At 48.7% G+C, this 16106-nt stretch overlaps 1 protein-coding gene across 2 annotated transcripts in view; it reads right to left on the minus strand.

The window, feature by feature from the left end:
* LOC144166128 (caspase-7-like) overlaps positions 1 to 16106 on the minus strand; it is a 227072-nt gene that overhangs the window by 23533 nt on the left and 187433 nt on the right. For both annotated transcript variants that reach the window (XM_077695742.1, XM_077695743.1), the window contains one exon: positions 4583 to 4755. In XM_077695742.1, the coding sequence (XP_077551868.1) occupies positions 4583 to 4755 (173 nt within the window). The remainder of the gene's footprint in view (positions 1 to 4582; positions 4756 to 16106) is intronic.

Below are 16106 nucleotides of genomic sequence, written 5' to 3' on the forward strand. Positions count from 1 at the left end.
GTATCATGCAGTTATCTACACAGACGTCTCCAAACATCGAGGGCAGCAATACGCCATCATCGTGGCTAGGCAGAAGAGGCAGCTATCACCTTGGCTCTCACTCAACCAGGGGTTCGGAGGGTAGTCACTGATTCTCCGCAAGCCTACTGGAATTACCAGTCGGGTTGGGTGTCCTGACCTGCACTGCGCGTGCTAAAAAACCACTGCCCAAACGGTTCAATTCAGCTCATCTGGACACCCCCTCACGCTTCAATGGAGGGCAACAAATACGCCCACCCAACAAGCCTGCGCTTTTACCTCCCGTGCTACGGAGCTGCACGAGGACAGTCACCCGCTTTTCACGTTCAGGGAGATAACCCAGCATTATCGCCTTCTGAGACAGACCGTACCTTCGCCTTACCCTTACCTTTCCAGAGAACAACAAACTACCCTACGGCCCATACAATCCGGGCTCCTTCCCACAGCCTACGCGTCTTCACTTAATGCATCCGAATCGCTACTACGCTGAATGTAAATTTTGCTCAGAAGTAGGAATACTCCGCCCGTAAAGGGGCTGTGCGACTTTAGTACTGAGCACCCTCCTCTTTTTCCGTCAACTACCCAACAAGAGCAATGGGTGATGCTGCTGTCCGGGCCCTCTCTACCTACCCAGCTTGAGAGGGTGGACAGAACACAGGCCGCGCGGACTGCATATGGGCCCCACAGAAGAAGGAATGACTCCCCAGGGCTGCACTCTGGGCCGTCCAGAAATCTGAACAGAAGTATTTCTTCCTCCTCCATCTCTACCGCAAATCTCGTCGGCTCCGTCCGCGGCGCAGAGATGGAGAAGTCAGATCGTCTAACACTGGGTTGGAGGTTACTTTGATTTTCTAAAAAACGTTTCCACTCATGTGCTACACCAATACAATTCAACCAAACACCGTTCATGCATCACCCATTGATTTAACCTTACCAAGAATATCTCTTTGAAGTAATAAATGATGTGGTTAAGTGCATTTCACTTCTCTCTGGTTTTACTATTTGTAGAGTGATGTGAGCGAATATAAGTGACGTCGCAAGGGTCATCGTTATGGGTGCCGTTTACAAGCTTTGCTTTGTAACCACATTCACGGGGTGGATTGGCGCGATTTTTTTTCATCAGGCTTGTTTCCGAAAAAAATGGAGATGGCGAAAGTGGTCCTTATATTTAAAAGTGGGGATAAACATATGTATCTTACCGGTATTCTCTAAAGTAATTGAAAAGCTTACACACGCCAGGTTATCCGATTTCCTTAGTAAAAACCTATCGCTACATTGTTTCCAACATGGATTTTGCAAGCACTGCTCCACAGAAACAGCTTTACTGAAACAGAAAGAAATATTCCTGCATAACTTTTCGCAGAACAAACTAACATTAGGTATATACATAGATTTTTCAAAGGCTTTTGATTCCTTACATGGACAAACATTACTGGATAAACTTCACTCGTATGGCGTACGGGGGGTTGCTCACACCCGTATGTCCTCCTACTTGAAATGTCGAAAACAATATGTCTGTCTGGGAGAATTTTCGTGCGAACTTAAACGCATCGGCTCAGGTGTTCCCAAGGGGAGCATTCTAAGACCACTTCTTTTCTGCATATACTTCAACGGCCTTCCAAACGCATTGTGTCACCCAAAAGCTTCGCTTGTCTGCTATGCAGATGACACAACCTTGTTAATAACTGGTACGACAACAGAGGATGTACAGGAAACTAGTAATGATATTCCTCCCCGTCTTGCAACCTGGGGCAGGCAAAATTCTCTACTAATAAAAACAGAGAAAACAAAGGGTATTCTTTTTAGGCAAAAAAAACAAAAATGTTTCGCCACTAACACTTACTATCGGTACAAACAACATAGAATTGGGAACAACTATGAAGTTGTTTGGAGTTCACTTCCATTGCAACTTAACCTGGGATCAACATATCAACGAAGTGCATAGGAAATTGTGCAGAACTGTTGGCGTAAATAATAGAAATCCATATACACTTGCGGAACGCATTAAACTTTTGTTATATAATTCCCTCATCTTGCCGCACTTCTCCTACTCCCATTTAGTATTGGGTACCACAACACAAACAAATATGACCAGGTTATTGATCCTACAGAAAAAGGCCTTAACAATTATTGCGAATGTCCCCTATCATTACCACACAAAAGAGCTTTTTACTCAATCCCGTGTGGTTAATGTACTAAGTCTTTACAACTTCAGATTGCTAAACTCCTTTCTTGTAGCTGTTAAAAGCCGCAACTCATTCTTTAGTGACATATCTAACCCTAAACAAAAAACGCTGTGGCGTACCAAACGCGTTTTCCGTCCTTATGGTACACGCCGAGACCGCGCAACATTAACAGTCTCCAGTCATTAATGTATAACCTCCCGGTGTTGGTAAATAGATACGACACCATTTTCATTGATATATACCGCCTTTTCCGAAAAAACTAAAAACACTCTTTGTTTCCTGAAAAAGCCTTGTGTGTCAGTTTTGCTTTTTTTTGTTCAGAAATTAGCATTTGTATAAAGTACCTATTGTTCACTGTGTTTTGATGTTTTGTGTACACAGCCTTCCTTAAAAAAATTGATTCCACTTGTTAAAAAAAGTTATTGTATATAGTGCTTCTTATGCCCATATTTTAGCAATTGTATACTTATTACCATTCCCGCTTCGGCTAAGTATATGGCCATGACTGTGATTTGATTTGATTATTATGTCTTCCTTTTATTTCTCTTTTGTGTGCGTGCGTGTGTGTGTGTGTGTGCGTGTGTGCGTGCGCGCGTGTGAGTGTGTCTTTTTTTTCTCGTTTAATCCGCAAGATGTGTAATGAAATATTATCGCATACGGTCGTGATATCTGCTGTTGCCGGAAACCGGGGCAGCGGCCTCCTCAAGCCGCTTGTAACCGCGGCTTTTAGCAGTTGTGCCCTCCTTTTGTAAAGAAAGGAAAATAAATGATTTGATTTGATTTGATTTGATTTGAAATTACAAGTGCTGGACTTTAAGTCATGCTGTGCTAGATTGGGCGTGACGCAGGCCGCTCAGTGCAAAGATAAGAGTGTCTACGCCCGTTTCTTTGTTTTTCCATATAGGTGACCTCTATTATCGACACAGCCTGGCAAGCCAGCTGTTGCGCATAGTTTTATACCCCCACCCCCCCATTTTTTTCTTTTTTTCGGGCTGCAATGTACGGTGGCGATGTTACGCAAACTATCTTTTTCTGTGTGTGCGTGTACCAAGGCTGCTACAGTTTCCTGCAAGTACGTTTCTGCATAATTTCTGCCCATTACTGCCATGTACCCAAGGTGCTGATGGGCCCATCAAGCTGCTTTGGCAGCTTTTTTCTTCAGCCCTTTTCAGGTAATCCATGCGAAAATGGGAAAGTAAACTTTACTTTATCTAAAAAAAATTTCAGCCTTCCGGTCAAAAGCTAAAAAGATATTTGAACCAGACGTTAATGTAAGTACAACCATTCGAAACTCCTCGAACCGCTGGCACTGGCCATACATGTTCCCATTATTCAGCGCAAAGAAAATGATGATGATGTTTGGAGTTTAATGGCGCAAGGCCGACTAAGGGCAAAGAGCGCCACACAATAGTGATTACATGAAAGTGGCATGGAAGTAAAAGTAGAACATTTCAGTAAAAATAAACCAAGTCAAAGACAACGTAATGAAGATGACTGGTGTAAAGGGCCAGGTTGTCAACATGCATGATAAGAAATGAGATGTAAAAATTTTACGTCATTAAGAAACTCGAAAACGCGTTTGATTGAAAACATGGCTTCATCTCCTAAGAAGTATGACGGGTGTGGTGGAATATGTCGCGTGTGTAGTTGTGGGAAGTATTTGTGTCGTGTTGTGTCAAGTGCCTTACATTGCATAAGGATGTGGATCACGGATAGGGCCTCTCCGCACCAGCTGCACAGAGGTCTTGGAGACCCCGTGAGAAGGTGCGAGTGCGTTGCATGAGTGTGCCCTATCCGTAATCTAGCCAAGGCGACTTCAGTGCATCTATTACGTGTGTCGGTGGTGTATGGTCCCAAGTGTGGTTTTATTACGTGTAACTTGTTGTCTGTTTGTTCACTCCAGTGTGTTTGCCATGTTTTGCGAAGTTGTTGTCTGATGTGTGGTTTTATGTCGGCATAGGGTAATGTTGTTACGTCTACTGCATTCAAGAGTGCGGCCGGAGGTGTTCGCCAAGTGCCTACTCAGGGGGTGTATGCGCTTCAGAAATCTACCATTCATTGAGCACTTAAAATCGACTGTAACGTACGGAGTACGTTACATCTGTACTTTCGCTAAATTGCATTAGCATAGTAGAAGGTGGGTTAGACAAATCCTTCTGTACACTAGACATTTTTTTACAAACAACAAAGTAAACGTGTTGAGTTCCATACGGAAATAAAAACATGCTTTCAATAGTTTCTAGTTCCAATAGAGTTGGTTTGGCGGTAATTTAGTGTTGAGCTGTTGTACGGGTCCTAGCTTGACAGTGAAGCCGCGCGGCTGGCAGAAAGTAGTCTACCTCCCTCATTGCGGTTAAGCCGAGGGCACATTGGAGTACCTGAATGAAGAACAGCTTTGGTTTTCCGAGGAGCTCTTGATTTTCGCAGAAGGGTCTCACGAAGTGCTCCACCGCCAATACGTCGCCATTGTCGGTGCACACGTAGCTGTTTTGAGCAGGCGTCAGGATCCAGCAGACAAAGCAGTCATCTTGGGTGTAGTCGTCATGGCCATCTGCATGGCGAATCATGGGAATCGTATACATATTTGTTACGAGGTTAGTGGCCTCAAAATGTTAGTTTAAAATCTAAAAGATTGCGCATTTAGCCAATAATCTCCGATTATTATTCCTGAAACTAAGTACTGATCCAAAGGAATGTGGGCCAGTTGCTGACATGAACCACCCAAACACCAACCCCGATATACAATGTGTTAGTTTAAATGCATTTTAGCGTGCTCCCAATGCAAAAGAATGGCGGATTGAAGTTGTTGGTTATGATTTATGTTTAAAATAGTGCTATACACTCAAGCAAAAAGAGAGAAATGGAGTCACAGCGCCGAACTCGCCAATATAACTTTATTGGTTGCGAACATATATTTATACAAGCAGCCGAACAGGGCTGTCAGCATTTATCACAAAAGAGTAAACCACCAACAAGTTAAAATTTGTCTACATTGTTCTAGTGTGCTGCTCCGCAGCAGGAAAATGTCAGACTACGCTATCAAATACGAAGTGCAATTATACAGAAAGAGTACATTGTAACGCTATAAAAAGTTCGACTAATTTCTGTTTTAATGGCGGTTTTGATTGGAAACTGCTGGGTTTAAATAAAGACATGGAAAGGACAACACTTCGTCAAATGGGCTACTCACGCTCCTGTAAAAAACGCTTATGCTCCCTGAAACGATTATTAAGGCATTGGCCTTTTTACGGAATATACATTTTACCACAGGAAGAATATATCAAATACGGCACACCAACATTACACGTGAAAATGGTGACACATTTTTAACACTACATGGCCGCCATTAGCTCTTTCTGCAAGCTTCTAATTACGGTGATAATTATTTATTGTTATTCGTGTGTCAGTGAGAATAAAACTTTCACCCTATAGCGTCTTGCTTCATTCTTTATTCCATGAGGCATTCTGCGTACAAAACGCATGGATGAAAAGTGTTTTTTCTCCTACCGTGTTTGTCTATCTCCTCGCAAAACAGGGCGACACCTTACTCGCTGTTGCATTTTTCCAATGACCATTAGGACGTACAACATTGATGGCGCAACCGGCCTCCCGAAGTATTTGGAGTTGTGCAGAAAAAGCTTCTGCAGACCAATGGACACATAAGTTTTCGAAACAAAGGAGCGTACGAAAGGAACGGCTGTCAGTCTTCACAATCTTTGGTTTCAAATAATGAAAATTCAGAACCTACATCATTCACCCGAAGTCATATCCCCATCAAACATGTCTCTTTTGAAACAACTTCATAAGTAGGAATCGAATCTTGTCTGTTTTTAGAATCTGCAACGTAAATATAGGATCTAGGCAACACTGTTGGCAAATTTCCACCGTCACAGGTACCCTGTCACGACATGAAAAATTTCAGAATAAATAACAAACAGTCGTCATCATATATGACAACTTTGATAAAGCCTCGTCAGTTTGGCCCGCGTTAATAAAAAAATTCGGATAATATGGCGCTCATACTCCCATCTCTCCCTCCAAAAATGCGCGCTGCCGTATGTCCATGGACCTTCGTTATTTGGCGCGAATTTACGCGCGTACCGCATAATTCGGAGCAACGCCTTCTTAAAACGTGAGCAACAACACACCGCGCTTCGTTCACCCCCTATTTCCCCCTTTTGGTGGGGGTGATGAGAGCGTACATCATGGCTAGTAAACGTCCTTCGGCGATAAAAAAAATTCAGGGAAGCTTGCACTCATGGGCAACACTTGAATGACGGATCTTTTGTTGGTGAGCACTGCCGGAAACCTAGTGAACTTTTAGAATCATTGTTTGTTTGCATAGCTGCGGGGCTAGTAATCACCGTCATAAACATCGAAGAGGTCGCCATTTTTATCGCGCTGAGTCGTGGATGGAGAATAATCCTCAGTATTCTAGACTTCCACGAGCTCTTCATCATAGACTCGAGGCAGCCGTAGCGGGATTTGCAAGTCGTCTCGGGAAGGACTCGGGAAGGAGTGGCCCACTCGTTGCCATGTCTTCAATCACCCATGAGGGCTTCTAGAGAATGCGGCCGCCGTGATGTCCTCTCCAAAGCAGTGTGTCTTTTCATCTTTACCAGCTACCGCTGGATAGTTTTTACATACGAGGCAGCGCTTGACGAAAGCGCTGGAGTTTTTTTTCTACAGCCACTCTAGGAACCGAGGACTGGGCGGTCGCGGCGAGGCGCATGCTCACGAGCGCTCACGAATTCCTGCATAGGGTTTTGCCGGTTTTCTGGTTATGCCACTGGGCGTGCCTCGCGGCGACCGCCGAGCTTCCGCGGCAAGCGCCTAGGCTTTAACAAGTTCGGCGGTCCCCGAGAGGCACGCGCTGTTGTGTCAGAGCGCCCGGCACAAATCCGCTTCGCTTGGCGACGAGCCAACGGCTGGGCCGAATCAGGCTTAGGTGAAACCGCCCGTGGCAGACGTGCACCAACACGACGGAAACAGCGCCACAGGGTCGCCTCCCCTTTCCCTTTCGCGGCATATCGAATGACTCAACCACTTTGCCTCTATTCGTGGAATTCAAACTATGGCCAGCGGAGAGTCCTCATTGGAGGGATTTAAAATGCTAGCGCGGCAACCGACCCACGGGCGTAAAAACAGCCAGGAAGCGGCGGTGGGCGCGGCATTCAACGAAGGCACTGAGGGGAGACGTGGTCTCGCCTTTGTGAGAGCCATGTAACGCCCTTCTTACCCTTGTACACATTGTATATAAATGCTACTGCAATTCACCGTCAGCTAGACAACTTCGTTGCTCAGCTATACGCCGCGCTGGTTGCGGGCTGAGCAAGGCAAACGTCACAATAGCGCTCGGCATTTCTATGATATTTTTTCCAGCAACACATTCTTACGGCCAGCAAAAACAGCTACGCTGCTATTATTGTCACTACATGAAAAAAATTGGCCGCGCATCTGCTCCTTTCGTTGCAAATGACGTCAAAAGACGATAGTCTTTATCGGCTTTTGCGAAGTAAATGCCTCCCTTCGCTTTACTGCTCACATCTCATGTTGTCCTCTTGCGTCGCGCACCTCCCAAGGTAAAGACGCCGAATGTTTGCTTAAATCATTTTAAATTTCCCGCGTTCCACTGCTCCAAACCGGGTGTCTCGATGCGAACGCTGCCGTACGGCGAAGACGCGCGTTAATCGAGGCACCCTACTTCAACGTTTATAGAACCGCCTTTCCCTACTCCACGTGCGTTGCAAGCAGAACGTGGAAACTATCTAGTGGAACCATGCCTAACTGTTGCCGGTTGATTTCTTAAAATGGCGCCAGAAGCTATAGTGGCGCGGGCGACAGCAGGCGACGGCGGAGTGAATTCTTTTTCTGCAGTTGATGAAGTATTTATTTCGCAAAAGTCAAGCATGTTTGAATTTTTATAAAGGAACACTGCAAATATCACTTTTGTATTGATTTGTTGTCTCATATTTGCGTGATGTCTTGTCCTTCTTCAACAATGTTGACAAGTATGAACATTACACCGGACCAAGACGGGTAGATTTAGCTGTGACTATATAAGACTATTGCGCAGCCATTGTTTTGCTTTGGCCGGGTGGCTGAATCGAGTCACAGGAAGACAGACGGGCAGACAGACAGACAGATATACAGACATACAGACAGACCAAAATTTCTCGGTATAAGTAGACCAAGAAAGACTATCGTCTTTAAAAGAAGCCAAAGCTACCCTGTAGCACCATGGTCCCCCCAACCACCGATCATGACGAGAGTAGGCCACGCGCAGCCTGGCTGGGACCCCCATGAACTTACCACAGATATAATGGCCTTGTAAATACATCGGTTCGCAATTACGCATGGTTCGTCTTATCTTTTTTCCGCCGCTACGTGGTAACGTCTTCGCAACATTGTGGCGTTAGGTTCCGAATATGCCGGCAAAAGTGATGCCACTGTTTCCAGAATACCCGGTTGGGTCGGCCCGAAATATCTGAAAGAACGCGGTCTCCCGCGCAAGGAAGTGGGGACGACAATGCCACATTCGTTTATCTGCACCGCTCGCATATTCTGCAGGTGGACTGCAATGCCATTTATGATGACTTTACTGTCGTCGGCCAGTTAAGCGATAAGAAGATCATCAACGATGCCCTCAGTGTTGCGGATGAGGCGTTTGATGAGGATGACCCATTCGATACCGCACGTCCGCCTGGCCGTACTACAAAAGAAGCTGCGGATGCTCTCTTGGTTCTGTGAGAATTCTGCTGCGATCATTCATGGAATGATCTTGCTGCGCACAGATTATACCGCACGTCTAAAAACTTGTTCGTTCCGGCCAGCCGCCCGGCAAAATACAAAATAGCATCAGCGCCTGCTTTGCGAAGTAAAAGTACGCATAAAATAATTGTAACGGGGCTCTTTTTAAAGCAAACCCTTCTAGCTCTACCAGTCAACGGTTCTTTCGTGGTGTGCGGGCCAAAAAACTCCAAACGCGTCGGAGGCGGCGACGGGGAGAGAGAGGGGGAGGTAGGTTTCACTCACGGAGCCCACTAGAGATGGTACTTCGAATTTACCCAGCATTCCCCTCACTGGAGTGCCTGCTTGCCGGCGCCGGCGTGCGCGGTACGACTTTGTCGTCTGATTTAGCAGTTTTTTTGCCCTGTTTCGGTGCAGCTTCGCGTCCTTCGCACGGCTTGATTATCTTGTTCGGCAGCACCTCCAGGGTAACCCGCACCCGACGGAGGTAAGTGGTCGTACGGCAAACATATGTTTAGGATTGGTTGGCAGGGCGGGAAAACAAAATGTAGAGACCACATACAGACAACTGGCCGCTAGAGAAACGCTACCTTTGCGCAGTGCTTGCCACGAATGAGACCCCGTTTTCTAAATTGAGGATTACCAATTCGGTTGTGTTTTAAGAGGTATTACAAATGGCGAAAGTTGCAACTGATTTTGATAAACAACGATTATAAAAGTTCCCTCAGTTTCTCGGAACTGTCGAACTTACCGAACTAACTAGTTTAAATCGGCATAAAAGGGAATCACTAAGCTCACACCCCGAATAGTTTCGCTGTCTGCGCTTGTGTCGCGCGGTGGTGTAGCCTCAAGGTAGCACATCAGGATGGCTAGGTTCCGCTGTACCACCCCTCGAAAGACGATCCTCTCCATTTTCTTTCTGCCGGCTCACGACCGGGCTACAGCGGCGTCCGCCGGTTTATCCCGGCCGTGGCCGACGCTGCTGCTGCGTTCGGGGCGCCGCCCCCAGGAATTACTGGTAATGGCTGCAGAATCTCAGGTTGACTCTTCATAGACCCACGTGTGTGAATTCAAGAGGCGTCGCATGGGCAATTGTTGTGGGTGTCGTTTAAAGCTTTGCTTTCGAACCACCTTCACAGCGTGGATTGGAGTCATTTTTTTTCTCATAGGTGTCATGAGACTATGCGAGTGCTGATCGACTAAATAAGCCTCTCAGAATAAAGAAGTGCGGGGTTCTCTTTCAGACACGGCTGAGATCTGATTGTTTGAGTACGCAACACAGGCGCAGGACACGTGTTGAAAGTAACTCTGCCAGTTGTATTCACACGATATGATCAAGGAAATCACAAAACAAGGCAAATAATGAAACAAGAAGGAAATCGCAAAACAAGGCAAACAAAGAAACAAGAATGAAACAAGAAACAAGAACCTTTTGCTGCTGAATCTGTAGCATGGCTTGAGTAGGGGATTCAGCCCTTTAACTCAATTGACGGAATTTACCCATGACATTTCTTGAAGTCTTGACTGTGGCCACCAGGTCGAAGTAATATTCATTGACTTCGCAAAAGCTTTCGACACTGTTCCGCATTCTAAGTTGCTTAATAAACTCGGTGCCACGCTAAAAAATTCCAGTCTAGCAGACCTAATAGCCAATTTTCTGTTTAATCGCTCCCAATACGCTAGCTTTAACTCTGGAAATTCACCTTCAAATAAAGTCACATGAGGCGTACCACAAGGGTCCGTTCTTGGTCCTTTGTTATTTTTTGTTTTTATAAATCACTTGCCACAATCCATTACTTGTAAATTACGCCTCTACGCCGGTGACTGTGTTTTGTATAACACCATTACTCCGTTCAAGATCACTATCTTCTTAAGGACTCCTTCAGTGCCTTTTGCTCTTGGTGTGATACATGGCAAATGAATATCAATCTCCGTAAAACTGTCTCAATGTCCTTCCCCACCAGAACGCAGACTTCCGTTTTCAAATACTCTTTCGATGACCTAATGCTCCAAAGGGTTTCAGATTATAAATACTTTAGCATGATTTTCCCTACTAACCTCTCCTGGTCTAAACATATCTATTCAGTCTGCACCAAATCTAGTAAAAAACTTGGTTACCTAAGACGTACTCTCAGAACATCCCCACAGGAAACTAAATTACTAATGTACAAAACACTAATTCGTCCAGTTCTTGATTATGCCTTTATCGTTTGGTGTCCGTACAAAAAAGGAGAAATAAAACCAATTGAATCCATGCAAAAAAAAAGCAAACCGTTTCATTTATCGCCGCTATGACCGCAATTTTTCACCTACATCCGCCCTTACAACTTTAAATCTTGCCTTACTCTCTACGCGACGCCATATCGACTCGCTCAAATTCTTGCATGGTATCGTTCACTCAGTTAACGGCCTTTCCCATAACAGCCATCTTACGTATGCTATGCCAACCGTAACTCGAAATAATCATGCCCTAAACCTCGCCCCTTTTTGCACACACCAATGTATTCAAATTTAGTTTTTTTCCAAGAACGACAGAACAGTGGTGTGGCGGCGCCCCAGCAGCTTGCGTCGTCTGCGGCCGCAAACGGGCACGCTCCAGGAACGATGACGCTGGGGCTGAGCCACGAGTGGCGAGTGCTAACCACGCGCTTGCGGTGCGCGCTGGGCACGAGCGTGGAATAAAGCGGGGACCCCAGTTTGGGTCCACGGCGCTGTAGCGTGCAGACGTGTGTCCTCTCATCTCTCTGTCGCCGTCGCGACATTGGTGACCCGGACGTTGCAGCGGAGCCACGTACTCAGAATGGACCCTCCCCGCGACGCCAGCGGTCCTTCTGTGTCCTCCGCTGCCTCTTCACCTGGCATCTCCGCCGTCGCTTGCCGTTTGCCCCCTTTCAGCGCTAAGCACCCCGACGTGTGGTTCCTTCAGGCCGAGGCAAGCTTCCGAGTGAGTCACATCACGTCGCAAGAGACCCGCTTCAACCATCTACAACAGTCACTGCCTATTCAGATCGCGGTTGAGGTTCGTGACATCCTTGCCAACCCGCCTACCACGAACCCTTACGACACGTTGAAGGCTGCCATCTTGAGCCGCACGAGCCCTTCGGAACGGCAGCGTTTCCAGGGGCTGCTTTCTGCAGAGGAGTTGGGTGACCGTCGACCTTCGCAGCTCCTTTACGAACTGCAAACCCTGCTCGGCGACGCACCTTCTGCCACGGACTCCCGTTTGTTGAAGGAACTTTTCCTGCGAAGGCTTCCCTCTTCTGTGCAGATGATCCTCGCGACTGCTTCTGACCTTCCCTTATCCGCGTTGGCCGCGCATGCTGACAAGATAATGGAAGTCGCCACGTTGCATCCGCCTTTGTCCACGGTGGCATCCGCTCAATCTTCCGACCATACCACCGTGGCGGCGCCTGCTACTCCTTTGCCCTCACCGCTATCCGACGACCTCGCCGCGCTCCGAGAGCGCATGCAAAACTTGGAGGAGCTTGTCGCCTCGGCTGGTTACAGCTCGCCGCCGCCTCGCAACCCTCGAGCTCGCCGGTTTTGCCCTTCTCGCCGTACCCCGTCTCCGCAAGTATTTCGCCAGGAAAGCACAACGCGCCAGCCACCTCAACACCCTGATTCATTGTGCTGGTACCATCGCCGCTTCGGTGCAGCGGCGCAACGTTGCACCCGTCCTTGCGGCTGGCCGGGAAACGGGACGAGGGATCGTTAACGGCGGCGACCGATTCCCAAGCCAGCGACAGTCGCCTTTTCTACATCACAGATGCAACCAGTGGTCAACGTTTCCTAGTTGACACTGGTGCTGAAGTGAGTGTGCTCCCCGCTAATTCCTGTGACCGCACTCAAGCACCACTGTGTCATCTCCAAGCTATTAACAAGTCCAGCATTCCCGTGTACCGAAAAAAATCCCTGATGGTAAACATCGGCCTACGCCGTGCGTTCCGCTGGATTTTCCTCGTGGCCAACGTGAGTCACGCCATTCTAGGAGCCGATTTCCTTTCGCACTTCGGCCTCCTGGTTGACATGGCCCGAAAAAGAATCCTGGACGCCACAACCGGCCTTTCTGTCATCGGCAAATCGTCTCCAGTCCATCCGTTCGCATTCACGCTTCTTTGCGACCTACCTTCTCCGTACCGGGAATTGCTGAACGAGTTTCCTTCCCTGACTGCCCCTCCAGACTGGACAAAGCCAGTGAAGCACGACGTCGTTCATCAGATCATCACCACCGGTCCACCTACGCACGCCGTGGCCCGTCGACTGGCTCCAGAGAAACATAAAATCGCGGAACAGGAATTTCACCACATGGTTGAAATCGGCATTGCTCGCCCGTCATCGAGCAACTGGTCCTCGTCGTTACACATGGTCCCGAAGAAATCAGGAGACTGGCGACCCTGTGGTGATTACCGCTCCTTGAACGTGGCCACTGTACCCGACAGGTACCCTCTACCTAATATACAGGACTTCACCAATAACCTCAGTGGATGTACCATCTTTTCAAAGCTTGACCTCCAAAAAGCCTACCACCAAATCCCCGTAGCCCCGGATGACGTCAAGAAAACTGCCATCATTACACCGTTTGGCCTCTTCGAATTCACTCGGATGCCTTTCGGGTTACGCAACGCAGCTCAGACTTTTCAGCGCTTCATAGACGTCGTCCTCCGTGGTCTACCTTTTGTTTTCGCCTACATAGATGACGTTCTTGTAGCCAGTTCATCGCTATCTGAGCACCTGCACCATCTGCGGATAGTTTTCGAACGCCTAGCAGAGCATGGCCTCATCCTTAATAGCGACAAGTGTGCGTTCGGGTTGCCGTCGCTGGAGTTTCTCGGTCATTTCGTTGACTGCAATGGAATTCGCCCTCTGCCAGACAAAGTGAAGGCCATAATCGACTTTCCCCGACCTGAGTCCTTGCGCCAACTGCGCCGTTTCCTAGGGCTGGTGAATTATTACCGACGGTTCATCCCGGAATGTGCGGCCATTGTTCAACCTCTCGAAACTTTCCTTCAAACTCCCAAGTCTCCCGAGTGCAGTCTTGAATGGTCTGAAGCCGCTGATTGCGCATTCACTACCATCAAGGAGCGTCTGGCCTCTTCTACCCTCCTCGTGCACCCGCGCCACAACGCTCCCACAAGCCTGATGGTAGATGCTTCCCACTGTGCGATTGGAGGTGTACTTCAGCAGCACATCCGCGGCAGCTGGCACCCGCTCGGTTTCTTTTCGAAGAAGCTTTCTCCCACTGAGCAACGGTACAGCACTTTCGGACGGGAACTCCTGGCGGCATACCTCGCTGTGAAGCATTTCCGCTTTTTCCTCGAAGGCCGCAGCTTCGTGATCTTCACCGATCACAAGCCTCTTACGAACGCTTTCAAGTCATCGAAGACTACATATTCTCCCCGAGAGACGCGACATTTGGCCTATATTGCAGAGTTTACGACGGACATTCGGCATGTCAAGGGAGTTAACAACATTCCAGCCGACGCCCTTAGCCGTATTTCCGCCATACAGCGCTCCGGTTTCACTTCTCAGGAGTTGGCCCAAGCCCAAAGCGATGACGAGGAGCTCCGAACTCTACGTTCTTCAAACAGCTCCTCTCTGCAACTCGAGGACATTCTATGCCCTGATTCGGGAATCAGCATCGTTTGCGACATTGACCAGGTCTCAGGCCGCAGACGGCCGTACCTTCCTGCGTCTCTCAGGCGCATTGCCTTCAACTCTATTCACCGTCTCTCTCATCCTGGAGTTCGTGCCTCACGGCGCTTGATTGCCGAGAGATACGTCTGGCCGGGCATGAATACTGACGTACGCGCCTGGGCCCGTTCCTGCCTCGCCTGCCAACAATGCAAGGTCTCTCGGCATACCACATCGCCTCTGGCTACTTTCCCACTACCGGACTCAAGGTTCTCCACAATTCACGTGGACCTTGTTGGCCCACTACCACCATCTAAGGGCTGCCGCTACATCTTGACAGTGATCGACCGTTTTACCCGCTGGCCGGAGGCTTCTCCAATCGGCGATATTACGGCGGAGACTGTTGCTTCCACGCTTATGTCGATGTGGATCGCCCGTTTTGGCGTGCCGTCGGAGATTATCACAGACCGTGGCCGCCAATTTGAGTCCACACTCTTTCGCCGCTTGACATGCCTACTCGGTGTTACTCACCTAAAAACAACGGCCTATCATCCTCAAGCCAACGGCATGGTCGAGAGGTTTCATCGTCAGCTCAAGGCCTCGCTGATGGCTCACGAATCACCTGAGCAGTGGGCTGATCACCTTCCTCTTGTGCTGCTAGGATTGCGCACTGTCATCAAAGATGATCTTGGTTGTGCCGCATCCCAAATGGTCTACGGCACGTCTTTGCGATTACCGGCAGACTTCCTGGTCCCTCCACAGCCTCACGACAACCCTTCCTCTCCTGGCCCATCCTACGTAAAGGATTTAACCCGGTTTTTCAGCTATATCCGTCCCCAACCGCCACGGCCGTGTTCCACAAAACCCACTTTTATTCACCCAAGTCTTTCTGTCAGCCAATACGTTTTCATCCGTGTCGACAGTGCCCGCCGGCCACTTCAACCGCCCTACACCGGCCCTCATCTCGTCATTTCACGCGGCGAAAAGACGTTTACAGTTCGCGTTAACGGCCGCGACACTGTCGTTTCCATCGATCGCCTCAAGCCCGCTTTCACCGAGGCCGAACCGCCTGCCTTCGACACCACCATCCACCACTCCACCCTGAACACCACCACTCTCCCCTCCGTTCGCAGCCCCACCCGTGAACATCCCAGCGCAAAGACTGTCCGTTTTGCCGACACTCCGTCTGAAGAGGGGGGGCTATGTGGCGGCGCCCCAGCAGCTTGCGTCGTCTGCGGCCGCAAACGGGCACGCTCCAGGAACGATGACGCTGGGGCTGAGCCACGAGTGGCGAGTGCTAACCACGCGCTTGCGGTGCGCGCTGGGCACGAGCGTGGAATAAAGCGGGGACCCCAGTTTGGGTCCACGGCGCTGTAGCGTGCAGACGTGTGTCCTCTCATCTCTCTGTCGCCGTCGCGACAGTGGAATTCCCTGCCGGGTGAGATTAGGAGCGCGTCGGAAAATCAATTTCTGCCTTTTAGGCGACCCTGAACCTGCGTCCACCGGCGATGTCCGCGCACG

Source organism: Haemaphysalis longicornis, unplaced genomic scaffold, assembly GCF_048455015.1.
Source record: "Haemaphysalis longicornis isolate Haplotype H1 unplaced genomic scaffold, Haemaphysalis longicornis Haplotype H1 scaffold_16, whole genome shotgun sequence".
In the NCBI taxonomy this organism is placed as follows: domain Eukaryota; kingdom Metazoa; phylum Arthropoda; class Arachnida; order Ixodida; family Ixodidae; genus Haemaphysalis; species Haemaphysalis longicornis.